Source organism: Paramisgurnus dabryanus, chromosome 6 (genome assembly GCF_030506205.2).
Source record: "Paramisgurnus dabryanus chromosome 6, PD_genome_1.1, whole genome shotgun sequence".
NCBI classification, from domain to species: domain Eukaryota; kingdom Metazoa; phylum Chordata; class Actinopteri; order Cypriniformes; family Cobitidae; genus Paramisgurnus; species Paramisgurnus dabryanus.
In genome coordinates, this window is record NC_133342.1 from 39,158,826 (window position 1) to 39,185,627 (window position 26,802).

At 37.8% G+C, this 26,802-nt stretch overlaps 1 protein-coding gene across 1 annotated transcript in view; it reads left to right on the forward strand.

Annotated features, from left to right (window-relative positions):
• Positions 1-25,304, forward strand: part of LOC135767127 (interferon-induced very large GTPase 1-like) — a 43,381-nt gene extending 18,077 nt beyond the window's left edge. Inside the window, exons 2-3 of the mRNA XM_065276758.2 lie at positions 19,762-19,838; positions 19,980-25,304. Of these exons, the coding sequence (XP_065132830.1) occupies positions 19,998-24,740 (4,743 nt within the window). The 5' untranslated portion in view covers positions 19,762-19,838; positions 19,980-19,997 and the 3' untranslated portion in view covers positions 24,741-25,304. The remainder of the gene's footprint in view (positions 1-19,761; positions 19,839-19,979) is intronic.
• Positions 25,305-26,802: the final 1,498 nt, after the last annotated feature.

The following is a 26,802-nucleotide window of genomic DNA, read 5'->3' on the forward strand; positions in this document are numbered from 1 at the left end:
GCGGGAGGGATGGATTGCAGACCCCTGCCTTTTGCCTCCAGAAATTCCACTCTCACTTCGACATTACAGATTCTTTCCATTCTTTCCATTATCCCACAGTTTATTTCAGTCATTGTTATTGCCAACTGTGTCCTACAGCTAGTGAACTAAATATTAATTTCATATCTGAAAATACGGAACAGTATAACACATACATGTGTTGATTTTCTCATCAACAATGCAATTCCATAGAGGTTTACCTGGGATTTTTTCTAATGTTTGAGACCTGATTGGCTGAGGATGTAGTTTGTATTTCCTCCCTTAACCTCATCACCTCAATTTTCTGCTTCCCTTTCCCTGCTTAGCACAAAACATTATGATATCCATCCACAGGAGCCAATAGTGATAAAATGAGATTATCATTTTAATTTAGAAACTTACTGAGCCCCCAGAGGACATGGTGGTGGATAATATTTAGGATGAGAAGATTTTTTTAAATAGCTTTTGCGCTCTCTCGCAAATATATTGTGGTTGCTTGCAAAGAAAGCCTAATGATTTTTTGCAAACCATGTGTTCTCGCCAGAAACCACAGCACGTCACAGCATCACCCGAGGCAGTTCATTAGGCAATGGCATCTGTAGTGTCATGGTGCCTAGAGAAGTGGGTATACTCTTAAATTTACACCCCCATATTTTTGAAAGCAGCCCAACTAAAGTTGAACACCCCATGTTATAAACAGTTACATGTGACACTAGTCTTGCATATTTAGTTCACTACCAAATGGTCTAGTATTGTCACTTAACTTCTGCTGCTTGATTTCTCAGCATAAAGATCATTATGAAATTAATATTTAACATATCAAATTTAGGTATACCCCATGCCACCTAATAAAGTGGGTATACTCCATATACCCTGTGTCAGGGTTTTGACAGATGAACCCAAGTGCAGATGCTTCAGATGAACAACACTTTATTAAACAAAAGAAAAAAAAGCCCATGAGGGGGCAAACAACATATACAATGCAAATAAGACACTAACAGGACTAGACTAAAAACTAGACTATAAACAAGACAATGAACTTTACAATAAACATACAATAAACATCACTTATAACACTGGACTAGATACTCGCAGGCAAAATACAAAATTAAGCACAGAACAACAAACACAAGGACTTTAAATAGGGAGGAACAAATGAGGGGAACAGGTGACAATGATTAAATCATAAAGACAAGCATGGGAGACAAAGTGAAAGAACATGGTCCATCATAACCAATAGTAATACCATGCATTTCCCACATGAAACATGGTAATGTCAGAACCCTGCAATACTGAACCAGATATAAATACTATTCAAGTATCTGGCAGGACCCTGACAGTACCCCCCTCAAGGCATGTCACCTGGCGGCCTTCAAGACAAGAAAAATTGAACACTAGACAAGAACCACGAAAAACATTACAAATAAGAACAATGGCAAACAGGAAATAACAATAAATGGGTTGGTGTGTGATAATAAAAATAACAAACAAGGGAGGGGGGTCGGAGAACAAAAAAGTTAATAGGAGGTGGTCCAGGAAGGGTGGGATTGGGTGCGGAAGGAGTCTTTGAGGTTTAGAGTGCAGGACCTGATTGAGGGTGAGGAGGCTGGGTGGGTTTAGTGGGGGTTTTGGAAGAGGCAGGTCCAGAGAAGGCAAACTGTGGCAGGGCTGAGGCAGGAATGACCGGGCGCACAAAAGGAGGCAATGTGGGGTTCCAAGGCATGACAGGGCCCGACAAGGGAGCCGACAGGGTGAGACAGGACTCACTGGGTAGAGGAGAGAGTTCCGGGAGGACATGGAAGCGGAGGACCAGGTAGAGGGACAGGGTGATGAGGGTGCAGGAGATGATGGTTGAGAAACAGGAACCAAGACAGGGGAGGCTGCAGCAGACAGCGGAGCAGAGATAGGAGAGGCTGCAGCTGGCTGAAGAGACGAAAAGGGAGGCTGCAGCAGGCTGAAGAGCCGAGACAGGGGAGGCTGCAGCGGGATGAAAATCCGAGACCGGGAGGCTGTATCGGGCTGAAGAGCCGAGAAAGGGGAGGTTGCAGCAGGCTGAAGAGTCGAGATGGGAGGCTGCAGCTGCCGCCATGAACAGGGCAGGAGACAAGATGGAGTTAGCCGATTTTACAGGGGTTCTGAGACTGTGTAGGCTGAGTTGACTGCACAGACTGGGTTGACTGCATGGCAGAGACCAGGGAGGTAGCAGCAGGCAGCAGTGAAGCCAAACCAGAGGGAGGCTGCAGCCGGCTGATGAGCGGATGATCGCTTTTTCCTCTTTTTCTTCCTTGGACGTGACGCAAAGGCTTTGGCAGGTGAGGTGGGCACTGCGTTGGGGGTGACAGGCACTGTGGAGGACCCCTCAGAGGCCAACTGCCATGAGATCCTCTTTTCGCGTTTACCTCTGAGGTCAACATGCTGGGCAGAGCTTTCATGAGCCGGGATGGTGAGCGTTGTGTCCTCTCGCATTGCAAATCCCACAACGTTACCCTCTGGGATAGAAGTGAGCCGGGCGGACCAATCAGCTGGGGTAAGACCCCAGAGCTCACGTTTCTTCAAATATTTGTGTTGGGGAAGAACAGAACCTTCTGCTCTGACACTGAGAGGGGCTTGTCAATATCACCTTCAGCCAGGGCCGGAGTGGGGCCACTTTTCAGCCCGGGAGTTTCAGGCCCAAGACCGGCCCACTTTTCCATAGTCAGGGCCGGCGCCACGAGGGGGCGTGAGGGGGCGTCGCCCCCTCACTGGCACTATCCCGCCCCCTCAGATCACCATTAATGTTGAATGGGATTTTAATGATAAAATGTGCTATTTAAAAATCACGTTTGCCTTGTGTATTGTCTTCCTAAAGGGAATTTTAAAGTCTAATTATTTAACAAAACAAAAAAACAAGTGTGCATGTATTCTACCGTGACACACGCCCACTCATGTATAGCCTATAGGCTTGTTCGAATTCATCAGGCGAAGACGTCAAAATGCCGCGAGAGCGAGACGAAACGACACTTAGGCCATGTTTACATTAGAGCATTTGCGTTTTAAAACGGCATTTTAAAATGAAAACGATCCTCGTTTATACTGGCATTTTAAAAAGAATCTTCATCCACACTATACACCACCATAAACGCATGAAACATGACCAATCATGTAACTGGGCATGCGCATAAAAGTGTAAAATAACTTATTACTCTAATAATAGCTTACCTGCACGTTTACGCAGCCTAGGGGTGTGCGATATTGACAAAAATTCATAGCTAGATCCTTTGCCGGCCACTACAACAGACACTATTTTTTAACCTATAAAAATGTGTTTGGGAAAGTCTTATACTGTTCTATCTACCCCCTACAACATATTAATATGATTAATAGGTTAATTTTTATTTTATAACTAAACAGAAATGTCTTTATGATTTAAAAAGAAAGCATTCAAGTGAAAAGTACTAAACAGTAGCGAACTTGAAGCAAAAAATAAATTTTAGCAAATGCAAACTTCTATCAAACATAGTAAGAGGTGAAGTATTAATTTAGCCTACCAGAAATGCTTATTGCATTAATTTTTAAAAGTGTGCGAGGTCCGTGCACGTCCTCCGCTAGCAATACACAAATAGCTAAAAGCGCAACGCCTAAAAGAGCATTATATATTAATGACGATGAGTTTATTGTTTTTATTAATTTATATTCACAAAACTTATCAACAAAACATCGATTCAAATTAAGAGACAAATTATCTGAAACGAAATTCATTTTAAAGTAGCAAACAAAACTTACATTAAACTGGAAAATAATTTCTGACCCATTACAATTCTCCCTTCATATTAGCCTTTACAACGCCTATATGGCATTTAAAATTACAGTCTATCTTTCGTAAGCTAACTAAATTTAAACAAAACATAAACACTTATACTGTTCTAGCTCCCCCCTACAACATATTAATATGATTAATAGGTTAATTTTTATTTTATAACTAAACAGAAAGGTCTTTATGATTTAAAAAGAAAGCATTCAAGTGAACAGTACTGAACAGTAGCGAACTTGAAGCAAAAATAAATCAGCAAATTCAAACTTCAATCAAACATAGTATGAAGTGAAGTATTGCTTTAGCCTTTACCAGAAATGCTTATTGAATTAATTTTTAAAAGTGTGCGAGGTCCGTGCACGTCCTCCGCTAGCAACACACAAATAGCTAAAAGCCAAGCGCCTAAACGAGCATTATATTAATGACGTTGAGTTTATTGTTTTTATTAATTTATATTCACAAAACTTATCAACAAAACATCGATTAAAATTAAGAGACAAATTATCTGAAACGAAATTCATTTTAAAGTAGCAAACAAAACTTACATTAAACTGGAAAATAATGTCTGACCCATTACAATTCTCCCTTCATATTGGCCTTTGCAACGCCTATATGGCATTTAAAATTACAGTCTATCTTTCATAAGCTAACTACATTTAAACAAAACATAAACACATTAAACCCAACAATACTCAAACATTCATATAAAACAGACATTATCTATAAGGATACATGTTAAAACTATCCGATATAGCGTTTATAATAGCTGGTTGGTAGATGTTTACTATTTTTGGCAAAACCTCCGTAACAAACCAACATTTACATGAATAAAATATTTTTTACTTTGAAAATGATGCGCTGTCACGTTAACATCAGCTGTTCGTTTACATAAGACTCCGTCTATGTTCATTTACACTCAGAGCAACGTCTGAGTTCTCAAACTAAAACAGGGTCTTCAGCGTTTGCGAACGAATCCGTTTATGAGGGTCGAAAACGGTGATGTAGTGTAGATGAAAGGCGTAAACGTAGCAAAAGTAACGCGTTTTAAAGGATAAACGCATTAATGTAAACATAGCCTTAGTATGATTTCTCGAATTGTTCTCGCGGTACTTTGACGTCATGTGGTTGTTGGTTCTTGCAGCCACGCCTGAAGTTGAACAAGTTTGTGTTGACGGCTTGAGGCACGCCGACAATGAGCCCGCGTTCTGAGTCTCAGAGGGAAATCAAGATGTCGAAGTGGGAAATTATATAAAAATGTACAGACAGGAGTGTGAGAGTGACCTGGGCCTGCCCTGTAGCAATGGATATATGGAAAATAGCATTGGAAGTTCTACAAACCGGACTCCGGATTGTCACACATCAATTAATGCCGTGGCGTGGATGAATTATCGGAGCATTTCAGGTGCAAAGATCCAAATATTCGGCTGTCATTAAGTCAATTCGGGCACCATGAACTTCAGCCAGACTGTACATAGTTTTGAAAAGTTCAGATGTTCATGTTCTTCAGCATCCTTGCAAGTCAACGTACAACCAACAGCCTATTATTGTTCTGCATTTAACGTTAAAGGTAAGCCTGTACGATCTCTCTCTCTCACACACCTGTTTATCAGGAGTAAATGGATAAAAAACAGACATTGTTAAATTTATAATTAACGAATTTGAATTAGCCTATTCTACAGCATAGCTGTATATGTAAACGAGTTATTGTCATTTTGCTATTGTGGTTCTCTAGCTGCTTAATCGCTAGCTTGGTGCATTACTTGTGGCAGTTAAAATAACTACTTTATATGATCAAATTGAACCAAAATGTTGATAAAATGTTGCGTTTGGACCGTTTTTGGGCTGAAAACCATCAACTCTATTTGCCAACACTGCCCCCCAGCATTACGTAAAATTTATTTCTACCTCTGGGTCTGAACTTCAAATGAGTAGTGTTGTGCTAATATGTGACGTTAGGTATGCGTTTTTTTGTTGTTGTTGTATTGTTCAGAGCTCTGTACGTTGCTCACTATAGCTGTAGTTTTTGTGGTTGTATTACAGAGATGTTTGTTTATAACACTTTAAAACTTAATGTACCAAACCTATGTATTTTCTAGCTGGGGGAATTATAGGCATTCATGTGATCGCCCCCTCTGGTATTTTAGACGCCCCCTCATCAGCGCTCGGCTGGCGCCGGCACTGTCCATAGTGTTATTCCAAAGTAGCACTTTTTTCAAATTGGATAAATAAAGCAACAGTTCAGCTCTTACTATAGTTTTTATTAATATCATGGTTCAACAAATAAGGTAAAAGTTAAATAATATTAAGATGAGAAGTTAACAAAAATATTCCTCTACACTAAAAAAGGGCTGGGTTATTTTTGACCCATAATGGGTAAATATTGGACAGAACACACATGCTGGGTTAAAAATAACCCAATGTTAGGTTGTTGTTATGCAACCATTGATTATAATAACCCAACAGTTGGGTTAAAACAACCCAGCATTGGGTCAATTTTAACCCAGCAGCGTGTTCTGTCCAATATTTACCCATTATGGGTCAAAAATAACCCAGCCCTTTTTGGATCTATTCCACAAGAAACGGTTGATAAATTATTAGCATAGCTAATGCTATGAGGCCTATGATTAATCAGATGCAAATAGAAACATAAAACCCAGTTCTAATTAAAAAAGAAAACAATTTGACAAAAATATTGAATCCAATATTGGGTAAATATATAGCATAACAAGTGATTTATAAGCTTTTTTAGGCTGGTCATTTTTGACTGGGAACACAAAAGGTGTTATAGGGTTCTGAACACAACCTGAGGGTTAAATAACTTTAATTCATATTGTTTTCTCATGGCCTCCTCATTTTCAGCGGGGAACTGGCTTATCTACTGCTCAGAAGCTGCTTGCATAATATTTGCAAAGTCTATGAATCGTCATGTATACACAAAAGCTAATATTTAAAAAAAAAAAACATGTTGCTTGTAAATAGTTTGACAACAGTATTAGCCGAATAATTACGTTGCTAATGCTAATCATTACTAGGCTTATTTCTCTTTAAGTTACCTGTTGTTGTCACTTTTGTTTTTCCTCTTTAAAATAAATCTGTAAGTTTGGCACATTTGGCAGCAGCATCCTCCTCCAATGGATTTTTTCTTCAACCTGTTTTTTACGCCCTCCTCCTCTCAGACGCGTATTGTTACGGTAGGGCCGGCCCAGCCTACCGGAGAAAAGTTTTGGAGAAGACGTGCTATGGACCGAACCAACTCTATAGGAGGGGAGGGGAAAACTCCCTCACATGGTACAACCCATGCAGAGGCTGCGCGCTGCAGTGTCAATGCGAAACGTGTGAAGTGTCATTTAAGAGAAGATAGACTCACTGACGTGCCAAATGTAAAAAAAAAAAAAAAACTCGACCGGCCCAAAAGTGAAGCGGCCCACCGGGAATTCTCCCGAGTCTCCCGATTACCCACCCCGGGCCTGCCTTCAGCTCTGCATCCCCAAAACCGGAGCCGCTCACCGAGCTCAAAAACTTCAAAGCAAAGTCTGTGATGTCATCCCTCTTCTGACAGAGGCCAAACAAGATGTGAGCCTTGTGGGCTCTTCATGAAAAGCAGAGTCCATCCTTTGTCTGCTGGGTTCTATATTGGCTTGTTCGTTCTGTCAGGGGTTTGGCAAATGAACCCAAGGGCAGACGATTCAGATGAACAACTAACACTTTATTAAATAAAAACTAAAAACTAGACTATAAACAAGACAATGAACTTCACAATCAGGGCTGGACTGGGACAAAAAAATATCTAAAAATTCTTTAATTAAGATGCTTTTTCTTGATGAAAAATGGCTTATTTTCTTGGGTCATTTTGCTCATCAAGAAAAAGCATCTTATTTTAAGAATTTTTAGATATGTTTACTGAAAACAAGACAAAAATACTAAGAATTGAAAATAATTTTTTGCAGTGTATGATTACAAATACTGTACCACCCATCTTTGCACGCCTTTAAATATGTATAGCAATAGCAACTCCAATTCCATAAAAGCACTAAACCCAATTAATAGCAGGTAGAAAAGAGTGAGAGTTGACACAACAAACACTTCTAGAACTTGCTATTTATTAATGCAATAAAACTGTATAATCCATACTTATGAATCCTAACACAAGCGTCATGTAATTGGCAAAATTTGCCATTGGATTGCTGACTTTTTACAAAATACAAGTGCTGCTTACAGTAATATTGAAAACTTGCAGTACTTACAGGAAAGTATTCACTACATTCACTGAAATAAACTTGTGTGATAACAGTAATAGAGATTTGTAACATTATCTGTCAAGTGTGTTGTTATATACAATAAACATATCTTTTTCTGTAAGCAGATCTCCTGGATTGTTTGATTTTGCTTGAAGAGAAATGATACGTTTTGAAACAGACAATCAACGAAAAATCTACAAATCAGATACACTCTCGTAGTCACAGAGCAAAGAGTGCAATTATTTTATTGCAGCTTTATCACCATAATTTTGTGTTTTTATTAAGGGGTATCTATTGTTGGACTTTAAGGCGTCCATTGCGTGTAATTTAGAGGGAAGGCACAAGATACGAATATCTAAGTTCAAATATTTATTGATCAGATTGAAAAAGTTTAACAGCGCTGGGTCCTCTCAAGTAGCGAACAACCAGCTCAGGAAGTAACATGCTTATTTATAAAATATGTGACGTCGATGTTTCTTCAGAAAATCTCCACCCACAAAGGCCGTTCCCCTCGTCCATCTGACTCCATCACCACACCCAATTTTAGCCTGTAGGCAAAGATGGACACACATAGACAAAGAAAAACAAACTGTTCTCCTCTCATCCCTGGGAGCCCTGCAGTTCCTCTCCAGTACTCCTCCACTTTGAATAGCATGTTATAATGCTTTCTTAGAAACAAATCATTAATAAAACATTCATTTATAAAAAACATAAGCTGTAAGATGAAAGTGATTATTATGTAAAACATATTTCAATATCATGACATCATTTTATTATTTGTAAAATTGGTTATATGAATATGGCACACATTAAATTCTTTAGATAGATAAACACATATTAAATCTTTTACTGCAATACTACCTCTAAGCAAACACTTTAATTATTATTAAAAACCATCTGTTAGAAAAGAAAACACACACACACACACACACACACACACACACACACACACACACACACACACACACACAGGAGATTCTGTTTCTTCAAGGTTGAGCTGCCCTGCCCCCATTAAGTTATTCTGTATGCAACCTTCATTTCATTGGTTAATACAAATTTATCAAAGACAACATCTTATATTTATTACATCAATTATTCAATGATTAATACTGATTAAGTAAGAAATACATTGCATATTTTATCCTGTGAACATTAAGGCATTAGTTAATGACATAGTCGCCTGTTTGCTTTCCCCCTCAGGCCTCTCTCTTATCTTGATCGATACCAGTCGTAAATTCCTAAATTCCTCCTTGCAGCACACACACAAAAACTGGTAACTCTCCACTCTCAAACATAAACACCTCATTTCTACATAATAGCTCAGTGCATATATGAAACACACAATGTTTATAGAATAAAATGATCAATTAAAGAAATATAAAAATGGAACAAAATCAATTTCCACAGTCCTTATTTGGACATCTTTGTAACTTTAACACTTTTAGCAATTAGCAAGATTAATAAAACAACATAAAAATCCCACAATTCCCTCTCTTGACCTCTGAAAGAGGTCACACATTTTCTTCCTCCTCCTCATCCAGGTTCTGTAGGCCTAATAGCGGCATGCTGTATTTGGGTGGATTTTCTTTTTTCTCTATTGCAGACACTATCAGTCTGTTACACAGGGATCTCCATTGTTTATGCCAAATATTATGGTGACTATAATTGCAGTTATAACTCCTACGGCCCACAGAACCTTCCAATTTGCATATAGCTTCATCTCTGTGGAAAAAATACACTTATGCCTATTGGCTAATACTCAAATAACAATCGTAAATTCAAAAAGGAAAAGAAAAATGAAATATGAAATTAATACTGTAGAATTGTATAAGAAACTTAAGAAATTCAAAGATCAAAATTCAAAGGTCAATACGGAATGTAGTTACCCAGGTTATAATGAATATATGGTAATTATGATATTCAGGTCTCTAAACACTTCTGTCAGGATTTCCAGCACTTTGTGGAAATCCAATTTATCCAGGCCACACCCCAGCCGGGGAGTGGATACACTTGTTATGTTTTCTTTCTCACACCACTCTCTCATACATCTGAGGCTGTAGGTAAAATTCTCATATGTTGATAAATCAGTACAATTTTGTTTTATTATTAAATGAAAAATCAATCTGCCGTCATCCTCGTGGGTAACTGCACATTCACCTGTGTGTTTGTTCTGTCTTACAACCTTTTGTGTACCGTACTTCGCTTTGAACTGTACGGCTATACCTGTTCCATAGGCACAATCTGCACTCACACAGTGTGCTAGGGGTTCTGTTACTGGGCTGAAAAAAAATTTCACCTTTTTTATGCACAATTTTACAGTGTGTTTATTGACTTTGTTGTTGGTGTTGTGTGAGTGTTACCACTGATGTGTTACCACTTCCTGTTTGTCCTCTCTGTATTCCAGCTGATTCACTTTCACTTTCAACACTCTCCCTCTCTTGGACCTGAGTCCTCAGGTCCACACCTGTGTCTGTTAGAAACCCAATCTTCATTTTTAACATCTGGGTCGTTCTCACAATGTCGTTTTTTTTTTTTTTTTTTGGTAGCCTGGCAAGAAAAATGTTTAAACATAGCAGTTAGTCTGTAGAAATAAACATCATTAGTTAGTGGCATGATAGGGTCCTTCACCAGGGCATTCCTCGGACCCGGAAACTGACGACCTGTAAGCAATTCAAAGGTTATGAAACCAGAAATCCTGTTAACAGAATAGCGAATAGACATTAATGCAATTGATAATGCCTCAAGCCATGTTATTTTTGTCTTTGCACAGATTTTGTCAAGTCAAGTTTTAATGTCAAAGTCAGGTTCATTATTTCATCTTTGCTCTAACATTGGGGTGATAAGCAGCCCCGAAACTATATGTCAATTCCAGTACGTGTTTGTCAATATGTCAGATCTAACTTTGTCTTGGGAAACCATGGTTGGGGATATAAGCGGTTTATTAGGCAGTTGACAACAGCCACTTCATTAGGTACCTTCACAGCCTGTAGTATGTGTCAGGCTTTGCTAGCATTTACTATAGGCCGGCCTTTCCTGGTTTCAAACCCACCTATCTGCCATATGGCAGTTCCATATATACTGCACCAATCACATATGCAGATTCACTATAAACAATCACCCTCTCTTCACCAGTGTAGTGCAAGGCTTTGATAACAGCTGTCATTTCAGCTCTCTGTGCTGACCGTTTACCTTTCAATCTACCACTCAGTCGTGTTACAAAATCACCCACAACTTGCTCAACCACAGCAAAGCCTGCCTTCAATGTGTCATCTGCTGCTCTGAAACAACAACCATCTGTAAACAGTGTGATTAACGGTGGGGGAGTTGTCAGTGGTACCGCGAACAAACCATCTCTCAATATATTTGCTTTTTCAGTCAATGGTATAACAATTATAATTAATTACAATAATAATAATTTGTATATCAGTCAATGGTATCCAACATTTGGCTCACCCTCAGTGATTAGATCTGCCATGTGAACACCTTCATGCACATATATGATGTCTGGGCTGGCAATTTCCTTAAATACAAAGTTTGTTACATTTATCAGTTATTTTTCTATTGTCACAGCTTTTCTTGTTTACCTTGTATAGTGTTCTATGGTGTTCTTTTTTCTTTTTCAATTTATTTCTTTTATCTATTTTAATATCCTTTCTGCCATAGCTGTTCTATGCCATATATATTTACTTTTTAGCTCAGTACCATCAGTGGAGTTCTGACTTCCTCTGTATATATCAAATTCAATTATCCATTTCTTCCTGTCAGATTAATAGGAGTCTGATTTGATTTCAGAACAGGTAGTCACACCTAACAACAAAGTTCTTTATCAGCCTTTAAATTTGTCTAGCTGATTTTCTCATAAAGATTGTCTGTGTCCCTATAGTAACAAGGTCTTTAATAAACATTGAACGGCTGTTTACTCTTTCCCCTTTTTCACTCAAAGGCCCGTATGAAGATGAAAAAGTTCAGTGTCCAGTGAAATATTGTCCAGTTTCTCTTGCCTCCAAGAACAGTATTGTCTTTGTGAGTCTTTCTGGATTCCACTCAGTCTTTTTGGTGTTTCATCCTTGTAAATGTCTCTGACCATATGCAGTGCCCCCTTCACCGCTTGAGTTCAAGTATAGTCCCATTCAAATAGAATGTGTTCTCAGTCCAGTTTATGAGTTACTTCTCTCTTTGCAACTCCAACACTTTGATGTCACACACAGTTTTTGCCACTGTCTTTTCATTGCCAGCTTGTATTCACTTTCTTGAATGTCAAAGGATGGGAATAATCAGCCCACAAGGTTTCAGCTTGACCCATGCAAAATATTGCCTTTCAATTTAAAAATAAAATTTATCTTGTGACCACTTTCCATCATCAGATGAAGACTCCTCTTCATTTTGTTAAATATTTTGTCCTTTATACAATCTATCTGTTTCATTCACCTTTTAACAATTTTCTGTCCTTTTTTTAATTGTTCATCTTTATTTCCACATTTAATAACTTGGTCTCTACTCTTTTCTCTAATTTGTTGTTTTTCTTTCAAAGCTTCGCCTCAGTCTTTCTGCTAGATTTTGCTTAATCCCATTTATGGTTTTAACAGACTCACTATATCACAGACACACTACATTTTCACACAAATAAAATCTGCATCTACATTTAATTCACCACTATTGATTTGAAAAACAGGCTGTTTCATTTTGGCTTTGGCTTTCTCATAAAGATTAGGTGTGTGCAAGGAGGGGTAGATCGATTTCACTGGGGGTGGAGCTGCAGGAGGAGCCGTAGGTGTCATACTTGAGTCTGGCTGACTGTTTCCCTGTTCAACTTCCTTTGGCTTTGCAGCTGCACCACTGTCAACTTCCCCTAACTAATGCAACCTCTTTCTGTCTTTTCTTAACATCTTTAGGATCAGTTTGGGCCATCATTAATTGAATTATTTTTTGCCATGGCACATACACCGGTGAACACACATATTCATCACACTCTTTCTGAAATTCAGCCATAATATATATCAACGTTCAATACACGGTACAAATACTATTACAATACAATTTCTCAGACAAAACCACAACAATAACAGTAAGACGTCAATTTTCTTTTCCAGTATTCGTAGGCCTTACACCTCACGGGCTGCTGTACACCCCCTACGGCTACAACCGAGTCGGTATTTTATAACACCTAATGTATTAAAGGAATCCTCAACCCTATATTTAATTCTGTTAACTTACACCGCCATTAACAGTATTTATGGACCTTTCATCCAAGAGCCTCTCACTCCTTACGGCTACAACCGAGTCGGTATTTTATAACGCCTAATGCGTTAAAGGAATCCTCAACCTTATATTTAATTCTGTTAACTTACACCGCCATTAACAGTATTTATGGACCTTTCATCCAAGAGCCTCTCACTCCTTACGGCTACAACCGAGTCGGTATTTTATAACGCCTAATGCGTTAAAGGAATCCTCAACCTTATATTTAACAACAAAAAAAAATTCAAAAATTTCAAAAAGTTTTTCACTCTGATCAATTCTTATTGTTTAAATAATCAATTTCAGTTCGGAGCTCCTTATCAACACAATTAATTTGATATATCCAAATAGCAGAATTCGATACAACAGGTTTCTGCTTACCTTGTTTATTAGAGCGCTCTTTGTGTTGAAATGGAGCCCTCCCTTACTCTGGTTTCTTCAATGTGAAACCCTCCTTCCTCTCACTCTCTCCTTTCCCTCCACAAAACGTCGGCGGTCACCAATTGTTGGACTTTAAGGCGTCCATTTGCATGTTCATAATTTAGAGGAAAGGCACAAGATACAAATATCTAAGTTCAAATATTTATTGATCAGATTGAAAAAGTTTAACAGCGCTGGGTCCTCTCAAGTAGCGAACAACCAGCTCAGGAAGTAACATGCTTATTTATAAAATATGTGACGTCGATGTTTCTTCAGAAAATCTCCACCCACAAAGGCCGTTCCCCTCGTCCATCTGACTCCATCACCACACCCAATTTTAGCCTGTAGGCAAAGATGGACACACATAGACAAAGAAAAACAAACTGTTCTCCTCTCATCCCTGGGAGCCCTGCAGTTCCTCTCCAGTACTCCTCCACTTTGAATAGCATGTTATAATGCTTTCTTAGAAACAAATCATTAATAAAACATTCATTTATAAAAAACATAAGCTGTAAGATGAAAGTGATTATTATGTAAAACATATTTCAATATCATGACATCATTTTATTATTTATAAAATTGGTTATATGAATATGGCACACATTAAATTCTTTAGATAGATAAACACATATTAAATCTTTTACTGCAATACTACCTCTAAGCAAACACTTTAATTATTATTAAAAACCATCTGTTAGAAAAGAAAACACACACACACACACACACACACACACACACACAGGAGATTCTGTTTCTTCAAGGTTGAGCTGCCCTGCCCCCATTAAGTTATTCTGTATGCAACCTTCATTTCATTGGTTAATACAAATTTATCAAAGACAACATCTTATATTTATTACATCAATTATTCAATGATTAATACTGATTAAGTAAGAAATACATTGCATATTTTATCCTGTGAACATTAAGGCATTAGTTAATGACATAGTCGCCTGTTTGCTTTCCCCCTCAGGCCTCTCTCTTATCTTGATCGATACCAGTCGTAAATTCCTAAATTCCTCCTTGCAGCACACACACAAAAACTGGTAACTCTCCACTCTCAAACATAAACACCTCATTTCTACATAATAGCTCAGTGCATATATGAAACACACAATGTTTATAGAATAAAATGATCAATTAAAGAAATATAAAAATGGAACAAAATCAATTTCCACAGTCCTTATTTGGACATCTTTGTAACTTTAACACTTTTAGCAATTAGCAAGATTAATAAAACAACATAAAAATCCCACACTATCTACACTTGTGTTTTGAAAGCAGTTCTGCTTACCGCAGGCACTACACTCACTTCTCCCTCGTCTCTCTCCCTCTCGCTGACACTTTGCGTGCTGGTGCTGCCAGTGCCACCACCACCACCGCCACCATCATCACCAGCGACGCGCTGCCGCAGAAAACATTTGTGTTATTTTAACACATTTTGCAGCGTCTGCCTGAAGAGCCTGCTTCTGTTTGTCGCGCAGTTTTTCTGCGCCTCCCTTGCATTTTTTTCTCCATCTCTCTCTCTCTCTATTTTGACACGTGAACTGACTGATGATGCACGCTCGCTTGCACAGTGACCAAAGCGGTGATTGGGCCAGCTTAATGTCATTCAAAAAAAATAACCAATGGGCTGCTGCTTAAATGTGAGTGGGCCGGTGTATTTGAAAAAAAAAGGACGATGACTGGGCTGGTCAGTCATTGGGCCAGCTTAATGTCGTTTAAAAAAAATAACCAATGGGCTGCTGCTTAAATCTCAGTGGACCGGTCTGTCTAGAAAAAAAGAGGCTAACTGGGCTGCTCAGACAAAGATAGTATGAGATGTATCGGCCAAAAAAGTACGTCGGCCCACCGGAAAACCGCCCGGTGTGCCAGATGGCCAGTCCGCCCCTGTTTACAATAAACATACAATAAACTTGACTTTTAACACTGGGCTAGATAGTCACAGGCAAAATACAAATCGAACAAGTACAGAACAACAAACACAAGGACTTTAAATAGGGCGAAACTAATGAGGGAAACAGGTGACAATGATTAAACCATAAAGACAAACATGGGAGCTGGGTAAAAGTGACGAGACATGGGAAATACGTGGTCCAATATAACCAATACTGAGACCACGCATTTCCCATACAAAACATGGTAATGTCAGAACCATGCCATACTGAACCAGATATAAATACTAAACAAGAATCGGGCAGGATCCTGACACCCTGCACTACAGCACTGGATTACATAATTGCTATTTGTAAATATAATATAACTACTGTTATGAAATATTATTGTATTTCTTTGTCCAAGTTTACAGTGTTTTATTTTGAACGTGGACTTAAATACAAAGAAATATGGTATAAATACAGTAATTCTTTAATAACAGTAGCTTTATTTATACAAACAGTGGACATCAAGATGCCATTGCCTAATAAACTGCCTCGCTGTGGTTTCTGGTGAGAACATGCGGTTTACAAAAAAAACAACAGGCTCTTTTTGTGAGAGAATGCAAAAAGTTTTGTGAGAGAACTTATTAAAAAGAGATAATTAAATGAGAGATCAGATTATAAAAAAAATTCCTCTTATCCTAAATGTGACCCGTCACGGAAACCAGTGACACAAGTCGGCAGCACAGCTTTCGAAATAATGAGAAAGTTTTTTTTTTCAAAATTTGTGATTTTCGTTTTTTTGCAGAATCTGTTAGTTGAGATCAAAAAGAAGCTTCTACATGTTTGAGATAGTAGTTTTTGTATATTTAAAAGCGTACATTTTGCGGTTGAAACGGCTTGTTTTTCCTGAGATTCTAGCATGCAGCCGGGGGCGTCATTGTCTGTGTGTATTTACCAGTGGCGAACCGTGGGTACTTCAGCTGGGCCTTCAAAATATGCAATGAAGTGCAAATGCCTCTCCATCCATAATACTAGGCTATTCGTTAAATCATACAGTGAACGTGTAAAAATTCTGAGCACGCAAAGTTAAATTACAGAATGGGCATGTCTGCCTTTAAATGCAGTTTTAAAGTTTAAAATTACTTTAATCTAACTGATAAACACAAATACAGACTCTGCTGCTCTGTAATGACAGGGGCTCTGTAAATTTGCATTTAACAAGCTTAAATTATGTTCTTTAATTTATTTTTAATTTTTTGGAAATATATATTTAGCTGTAGGATACCTTGTTAGTCTTTTTCATAAGGGGAAATATAGCACCCTGCGTTCTCAGTGCACCTCCTTGTGGCTTATAACTGTTGTTATAAGATATCCAGGGCTCGCAAAATTGCTAGACCGAGCCCCGAGGTCCCGGGGCTATTGCAAATTCTTGTCGGGCTACCAAAATGTATCTCCGCCCTGCCCATCGGGTATAGCGAGGAAAAAAATATTTGAATGTTTTCGCATTCTCTCAGATTTAGTTAGGAAATTATATTGTATGTAATTCGGCGACGTCGGTCAGTCATTACTATCCTCACGTAACAAGTGAAACTGTCAGGAAGTAAAAGTATAATTAAACCCATTATTTTTCTCGCGTTCGCGTCATATGCACAGGCTCCTCTGCACGCGCTTTTTCCAGATGTGCTCTTCACGAGTACGCGCTTAAGTAATTTCGTTTTTACCTCAGCCCTATCAAGCTAACCACAACGTCAATCACGTTTTCCGCCATTTACCTCAACCACTCTCACCGCAGAGATTCGGGCCATTAGACTGTATTAATATTAACGGTCTATGATCTTCGTCTTTGGTGTTCCATGGCTGCTCGCATCCAGTTTGTTGCATGCTTAGGACTTCATGAAGGCTTACAATGTTTTGTTTTTTACCCGCCCACTTGAAATCAAAACGTGATTGGTCAATTTGCCCGTCACTCTCCACACCAAAACACATAGCTTGGCCTTCCCTGGGATTCATGAAGTCCTAACCAATGAATGAGCCAGATAACCGGGCCTTAATAGAGACAGACGATTCTGATTGGATTAGATGTTTTCATGACATGAACCTGACAGTAAGCTTAACGTTAGAACATAGATGAGAGAAAATATATTACATGTATTGTATTAAATTGAATAAAATAGAAATTAAAAAATGTAAAAACATATTTTTATTGAATACTATATTATTTATTATTTATTTATAAAAAATCTTTTTATTAATTTTTTAAGGCCTTCTCTGAAGGCGTAGAAGGCCCTGAAGGTTCCCCACTGGTATTTACATACTGGATGAGCCGGCATTCTTTGTTTTGTTTTTGCCCCCGCCCCCCAAGGGAGCAGCGTGGCTACTTAATAGGGATAGTTCACCCAAAAATGAAAATAATGTCATTAATGACTTACCCTTATGTCGTTCTAAACTCGGAAGACCTCCGTTCACAGTTTAAGATGTTTTAACATTTGATTTAGTCTGACAGCTTTCTGTTTCCTCCATTGAAAATCTATGTACGGTTTCCATGTCCAGAAAGGTAATAAAAACATCATCAAAGTAGTCCATGTGACATCAGTAGGTCAGTTAGAATGTGTTAAAGCATCGAAAATACATTTTGGTCCAAAACTAGCAAAAATTACGACTTTATTCAGCATTTTCCTCTCTTCCGGTTCTGTTGTGAACCGCGTGACCATAACTTGCTCAATTTTCTATCGATTTTCAAATGGTTTGGTTTCCTACAAACGTTATTAACATGGCTATAATTCTGAATGCTTTAACATGTTTCATGAAAATTCTTATTTTTTTTGTATAAGTATGCAGTGTTATAGGTACATCTTTGACGTTTATAACAAACTAAACCGTTTGAAAATCGGTAGAAAATCAAGCACGTTATGGTCATTTAAATGTACCTGCACCATTAAAACACAATGTTACCTGTGGTAAGATGGCCGCCAAATGCGGACGTTCCACTCAATTTGCCAGCAGTGTGGGCGAGACATCTAGCCTTTATTATACATATCTATTGTCTCATGCACACAGTTATAAAAACAACAGCAAATTTTATTTTGTTTACAAAAACTATTATTAAAAGTTCTTTATTTTCTAAATTTTTAGGAAACTTTCTTTTTACATTAAAACAAATTACTTTTTTATAAGGCGCTAAGAGACATTTATTTATACAGTATATTACCTGTTTGCAAACTTTTTTCTTTGATGGCACATTTTTCTGACCTTTTTGACCTAAGCCATACACCCTGTAAAGCTCCCTTACTGTAAAGCTGTAAAGCACAGGGGGGAGCTTTACAGACAGTATGGCTTATGTAAATGAGCCCTATTGTCACCCTCAGCAGCAGACAAATATGAAAATGGCACAAACTTTTAGAGGCCATTTTGAGAAATGCCCCAGATTTGACTTGTGTCCCTACTTTCCGTGATTGGTCACAAATATTATCCATCATCATGTCTTCTGGGGGGCTCCATAGAAACGCACTTTAGTTTCGTCATGTTTTCATAAGCTAACTCAATCGCATGACGTCATCTAGACTTTGTATGCAGCTGTGCGCAGCTGAACACACAGACGCGGGCGGACAACATTTGTGTGTGCATGCGTCAAGGCAACTACTGCGTCGCTTTTAAAAGGGTGAAATGGGTAACTACATTGCATAAAAAACTACATTGCATTGTAGCCTAACTGATATAACTACATTGCATATAGATCGGTTTTGCCACGATTATCTTTGTAAATGACTACACTAGATAACTGGTAAAGTTTAAAGATTTACACTGGGGCACGTGCCTAGTAAAAGGGTCTAGCGACACCCCTGTTCTATAGCTAAAGCTACTGCTTAAAGAATAGAAGTTTTCAAGTTAGCCACTACAAAATATCAATAGGAATAAATAAACTGTGGTGTGGTCAAATCAAGTGGTTCCAAACTTTTGACCAGCAGTGTGTATATTTAAAAAATGGCTACAAATTGCTTTTTTTGTGAAAATTAGATAATTTTTGTGTGCAGGAATTTTTTTCTTCGTGTGAATAACGCATATGAGCATCAAATCTTTTGAATGAATTGTTATTGAGACTAACCTTCATACAAAAATACCTGAACATAAATGTTGAATATAATATGTCCTTTCATTTCTTTTATTTTTCATAAAATGTAAGGCTCAGAAAAAACTGAAAGCAGCAGTCACACTACATCACAGTCTTTGAGAAGCCATGCACATCCAGGGAATAAAGAGGTAAGAAATATATAAAATATTCTTATAAATGTGGAATTTAAATTCTTGTGACTTGTGGGTGCTTAAAGTCATTTTAAACCACTTCAAACACTTTCTTAAAAATCAAGTTATACTCTTGAAATTGATTGTGATATTTTCCAGGTTTGTGTGGAGGACCTGATGTGCAGACTTCATTTGGAAGGCAAACATCAAAATCTGAAGACAGCAGATTTTCTTCAGATAACTGAATATTTACAGCTTCATGAGTTCTGTGAAGAGGAAAAGTTTCCTCAGGCTTTTCTGCAAAAATTACTAATGATGGACTATAGTGCTAGATGCATTAAAATAAAAGAAAACAACGAACAAAATGACACACAAAAACGACACAATCTGTCATCTAAGGATGCATACACTGCTATTTTTGATGAAACAGCTAAACCTGCCGAAGACTTTAACAAATTAGAGCCAATTCACTTGATGGATGCTCAGATGGCTGTGTTTTATTGTGCTGATAGTTTTCTAAAGCAGCTCATGGTCACTAAACTCTCACAGTGTCAGTTTGCTCTTCCTCTGCTTGTACCAAATCCATTCACACAGAAGATTGAGTTTCCTCTCTGGACATTCAGACAAATCAACAAGAGCTGGAAGACAACAGATGGGAAAGGACAAACCTTGAGCAAAACCCAGCCCGTCTACAAGGCAGAAACTTCAGTGGTTGCTTTCTTCAGGTTTGGCTCTGTGTCCTCTTCAAAATCTCAGCTGATGAACAGTTTGATCAATGAGAAACACAACACGTTCTTCCACAGGAACTGTCCAGGCAGCAGCAGATCCAGAGTACTGATGGATGGGGTGGTGGAGATCGCCTGGTACTGCCCATCTGGAGAAAAAACTGATACATTTCCTGACTGTGTTGCATTCTGTAATCTTCATGGTGATGCAGGAGAAAATGAGAAACAACTGAATATCTTAACTCAGATGGCTTCTGTAAATGTTGTTATTTTGCCTCAACTAAACAGAAATGACAACAGCATGACAAAGATTCAAAACCTCTTCAAGAATTCAAAGCCGCTCATTTGCCTTCTTACTGAGAATGATTCAGCTCTCACAGAAATACGAAAGGGTAAAAAATACAAAATGGGATTGAAAGATAAAAGTCAGCCATGTGTAATTGAAGAACTTAAAAGAGCTGTAAATAATGGACTCTCATCTTCATACTCATCTTCTCTCTACCAGCTTAAAGATATTGCCAAAAAATTGTGTGTTACAGTAGATGAGAAGATTGATGATGACTGCAGGAAAGGAAAAGAGGCAGTACAGAAAATGATGAGTTTAATGAAGAATAAAGAACTGACAAAAATCAAAGAATCATTTCTGCCGTGTCAGGGAAAACTGTGGCATCAGTGGTGTCAGAAGAATAAAGAACTACATCGACCTACATTAAGTGAAGTACAAAAGGGTGATAACATAGAAAAAATCAAAAGCTGTAAGAAATTAGAAATGCAGAAAATCCGTAAACAACAGCAAACATCTGTCTTAATTGAATTTATCCATATCTTTATACAAGAACTGAATTCACAAAAAGGAAATGCGAAGGCATATTTTCTTAAGTGGATTGGGATCCTACTGGATGACTACACAACTGAAACTCTTTCAGCTCTTCATCATGAGTATGATAAAAAGTGGTCAGCAGTCTTAGATCTTAAAAAGAAACATAATAAATCTCAACAACTGACAACTGTACAAGATGAACTTGAGAGAATATCTGAGAAACTACAAGCTGCAACCTTTGGTTTGGAGCACATACTGAGAGAGATCGGTCAGATATATGAATCATGTTCAGCTTTGGAGAAGAACAAGAAAAACCTAAAGCTTGACTTCTCTTCTCTTCCGGGTCTTGCAGCAGAGATGATGATGTCTGGATTTCCACTGGAGCTGATGGATGGAGATGCTGCTCATGTTCCTCTGATCTGGGTTACTGCAGTTTTAGATGAACTCATCAAGAAACTGGGAGACAAGAGAGTCTTTGTGTTGTCAGTTTTAGGGATTCAGAGCTCTGGAAAATCAACCATGTTGAATGCCATGTTTGGTCTGCAGTTTGCTGTCAGTGCTGGTCGGTGCACTAGAGGAGCGTTCATGCAGCTGGTCAGAGTTTCAGAGGAGATGAAAGATGAGCTGAAGTTTGATTATATTCTGGTTGTTGATACTGAAGGTCTTCGTGCTCTTGAGCTTGCTGGAAGATCAACAAGAAATCATGATAATGAAATGGCCACATTTGTTGTTGGTATTGGAAATATGACATTAATCAATATCTTTGGAGAAAACACTGCAGAAATGCAGGACATCCTTCAGATTGTTGTTCAGGCCTTCATGAGGATGAAGAAGATCAAACTGAATCCCAGCTGCATGTTTGTGCATCAGAATGTTTCCGACATCTCAGCCGGAGAAAAAAACATGGAAGGAAGAAGACGACTTCAGGAGAAACTGGATGAGATGACAAAACTTGCTGCTACAGAGGAAGATTGTGATGCAGAGTTGTTCAGTGATGTTATTGCAATTGATGTTCAGAATGATGTGAAGTATTTTTCACAGCTTTGGGAGGGAAGTCCACCTATGGCACCACCAAACCCAAACTACAGCAGAAACATTCAGGAGTTGAAGAGCACCATTATCTCAAAAGCATCAAGATCGTGCGGCATTACACTTTCACAGTTCAAAATGCGTATTAATGATCTTTGGAGTGCACTGCTGAATGAAAACTTTGTGTTCAGCTTTAAAAACACAATGGAGATTGCCGTATACAGAAGACTGGAAACTAAGTATAGTGACTGGACTTGGAGCCTCAGGAGTGCCATGTTGAGTATTGAAGAAAGGTTTTACAACAGAATTGCAAATGGAAACTATGATGTTCAGAAAAATGAATTGCTGGCTGAAATGAGGACAACAAAAGAAGAAGTAGAAAAATCAATGAAGTCTTATTTTGATGAAGACAAAGACAAAGACATTCTGTGTCAATGGAGAGGAAGATTTGAAACCAGAATTCAAGATCTTCATGATGACCTGGTGAAGGGGACAGAAAGAAAGTTGGAAGAAGCAATTAAACTGAAAAAAGCCAGGGAGAATCTGGATAAAAAAATAGCAGAGTATGAAAATATGCTTTTTAGCCGGAGCAAGGAACTCGCTTTGAGTCTAAAAAGTGAAGGAACAGATGAACACATGCTGAAGAAGGAATTTGACACCATGTGGACTAAATGGGTCACAGAGATGACAAGAGATATTCAACCACCAAAAGACATGTACTTTTGGGAGGATTTCACACAACTTTTATCAGATAACTATGAATTTACTCTGGTAAATGAACGACTAAATCTACCAGACTTCAAAGAGATACTCATCAGGGGTGATTATGATGACTACATTTTATTACAAAAGCATGAAGAGCAGACAGAAGGCCCTGTGTCTCGTAAGCAATCTAAGAAAAGCAAGGGCTTTCAATTGTTTGTAGGCAATCGTAAACAAAAAAAAGGGGATACAAAAAACAAGACCCAAGCTGATTATAATGCCTCAGTAAGGCAGCTGATTCATAAAATTATTCAGGAAACTGACAATATAATGGAGAAATCACCAGTAAGAAGAAAGGGCTACAATATCAGTAACATCCAAGAGATAACAGACTGTGTTAAAAAGTTAGTAAAGGAACATCAATCAGTGAACCAAAAATACAAACTGAAAAAGGAGTTTTTTATAGATCTCTGTATCTATGTTTGTGAAATTGCACATAAGAAATTTACTGAATGCCACAAGGAATTCAAGGAAGCAAATGATCTGGGAATTTATCTTGAGAAGCAGAAAACTCAATATTACAATGTCTTCAAAAACTACTGCAGAGGAGCAACAACAACAGCCATACTGATCGATTTTATCTGCAGCAAACTTGAATTGCCCATCCTAGAAGAAGTTTACAACAAAACTGCTATTGATGTTGCAGCACAGATGAGATCAGATATACGATCATTATGTGAAAACAGATCCAATCTGGAGAAACACATTCTGAAATCACTCGCAGAAAAAGAGGACTTTGAGCAGTACATACAATACATCCATCAACCCAAAAAACACTTCAAACAATTCATAAAAAATGAAGTAGACAAATACTTAAATGAAGAAAGGGAAATGTTTTTAAGTATTTTTAGAGGAAATCTGAAACAAAAAGAGCAAATTGTAAGAATTGCAGTGCATGTAGTGACAGCAGAGGTAAAAAATAACGGAGGAGATGGCAACATGTGGTTCACAAGTTTCACCAAAACACTCACAGATGAGCTGAAATTCACAGGCGAGTCAAATGTTGATCTCACAGAAATTAAAGACTTGGATTTTCTTGAGAATCATTTAGGTGAAACTCTGAATGAAATTTTGGCAAAGCTAGAAAACAGTTTTAATGACACTGAAATGGAGAAGTGCATGATTAAACTTCAGAAGATTTTGATTGATCATTTCTGTCAGTGCTGTTGGGTTCAGTGTCCCTTCTGTAACTCCATCTGCACAAACACAATGGAAGATCATTTTGGAGATCACACTGTTCCTTTTCATCGTAATATTGGACTAAAGGGGTGTTATTACAAAGGAACAACAAACTTGTCTATTAGTTTCTGCACCACAGCAGTAGCGAGTGATCGGTCCTTTTATAACTTCTCTGATGAATTATTTCCCTGGAAAGAATACAGAAAAGCAGGTCCTGAATTTATAAACTGGAGCATCACCCCTGATAACTCTGAGTTGCCATACTGGAAGTGGTTTGTGTGCAGGTTTCAGAAAGATCTGGAGAAGTTCTACAGTAAAACATTCCAGGGATCTGGTGAGATTCCAGATGAATGGAGACAGCATGCAAAAGAGGGAGCTATTAAGAGTTTGGATAAATACATCTAGTGGAGAATTTTAAGAAATAAACACTTTCATATCCTTATCTGTAGATTATATTTGGATAAAACTGTTCTGAACTGATTTCTGAACGGTTTTATATTGCACAACACATCTGACTTTTTAATTAATTAGGTGGTAGTAAAAATAATTAAACCATAATAAACCATTAATGGATCCTACCTTAGAAACGCATGTGCAGAATGTTTTTATTTTTGTGTTCTTTAGTTTATTTCTAATCATTTATTTACATAGTCGTTTAATCATTGTTTATTGTTTATTTGATTAATCATTACTATTATTATCATTATCAATTTCAGAATTTGATCAATTTTATCATTATATTATCATTTATTCATTATAATTCTATATTTTATATATCTTATTCATTTCATTGTTGTTCAATCTCATGTTTTTAAAGTTTCATGAGCTGTCCTGTCTGTGTAAACAGAAATAGATAAAGATAATGTTTATGGAAGCCCAAGGTTTATGGGATGTTGCTGTTAAGCAGTTTTGGTATAACAGTGCATGTTGAATTTATGCTGGTTAGACGAAGTTTGAACATTGAGACACATGCAACTAAGATTGTTCAATAAAACTCTGTTCTTATTTACCATCAAAAACTTTGTCTCCTGCATTTGCTTTTCTCTGGCTTTAATCGATCAACCTCTTGACTGACAGTAGACTGTTTAACATTAATTTTAGTACTTTAATTTTAGTATTAACAGCTCTGCTGAGTAACTTGATCTAACACCATGCTTAATAATTTTTGTCCTACTTCTAATACAATACAATACAATACAATACCTGAATAATCAATATTTGAGAAATATCACACCAGATAAAGTGACATTGTTGTGAATAAAATAATAGTGTATAGCACCTGTAAAGCATCTATAAAGAACCACTCTATACCACTATTCTATATAGCATGATATGGTTCTACATAGGTGTTATATACATAACACTTAAAATGGTTCCCCTATGATTACGAGCCAGTGAACGACTTTTAGTGCTATTTAGCACTGTTTATTTTTAGAGTGTATTATTGGGTTATTTTTAGTCTTGTGTTGCCAGACAGGAAACCAGGGCCGCTTTAAATGGCCAATGACCGTCTATGAGTGTGACAAGTAAAGCAATCTGTAACACTGGTCGTCTAAACTCAAAATACTTCATAAAAAAAACTTGGCTGAGGCAGGTTTTGAACCCAGGTCTACCACACAGCAAGCCTAACACACTACTGCCACTGTTTGGTCAGATGATAGGTGTCCTTCACACACCTAAGTAGACTTGCCAAGGTAAATTTATAATAAAAATATTCGGGCGCCAGACAGGATTAACCCCTCAAAGTGAACAAGATAGGCTTATTATCCCAGATAGTCCAAACCATCCGCTACAACACAAATCAAACAAAGTCTCAATTGCAGTCCATAAAAATGCAGTTTATTAGTTCATTCATACAAATCCAATTCTTCACATCCATGTAGTGACCATGTCATCTGGTTAATTTCTGAACTGGCAGATTTGTTTCCCAAGTCATTCATACATTGTACATAAAAAAAAAATTATGTAAATATCAGTGCATTTCATATATAAGCATCACATTTAATTGCAAATCATAAAAGTAGAAAATAACGACTAACATAAATAAGAATACCAAGCATGCTTGAATGTGCAGATGTGAATAGTGTGTGCCTGTTATGGTGTGCGTGTGTAGTAGTGGATGAATGAGTGTGGATAAGGATGAAGTACATGGTACAGACACTAACCCGAGTTTGCTGTGATGATTGTCACTGAAATCACAAGCCTCTGGGACAACACAAAAAGACGTTGAATCTCGTAGGTCACAAATAATAGTAAGCTGCTGATCAGAGCATGTTTGAAATACAAAGCTCTGTGTCGCTTGCTCCTGCAACAATCCAAATGTATCCTTTTGACCAACGCCGTCCGTCCTCCCACAGTAGGCCAATACTCACACCAGGTAAACCACTTCTAATGACGCGGTACAGATGTGGCCTTTAAAAATGCGCGTCTCTGAGAGCAGAATGCCGCGAGCACTTCCGAAATTCTG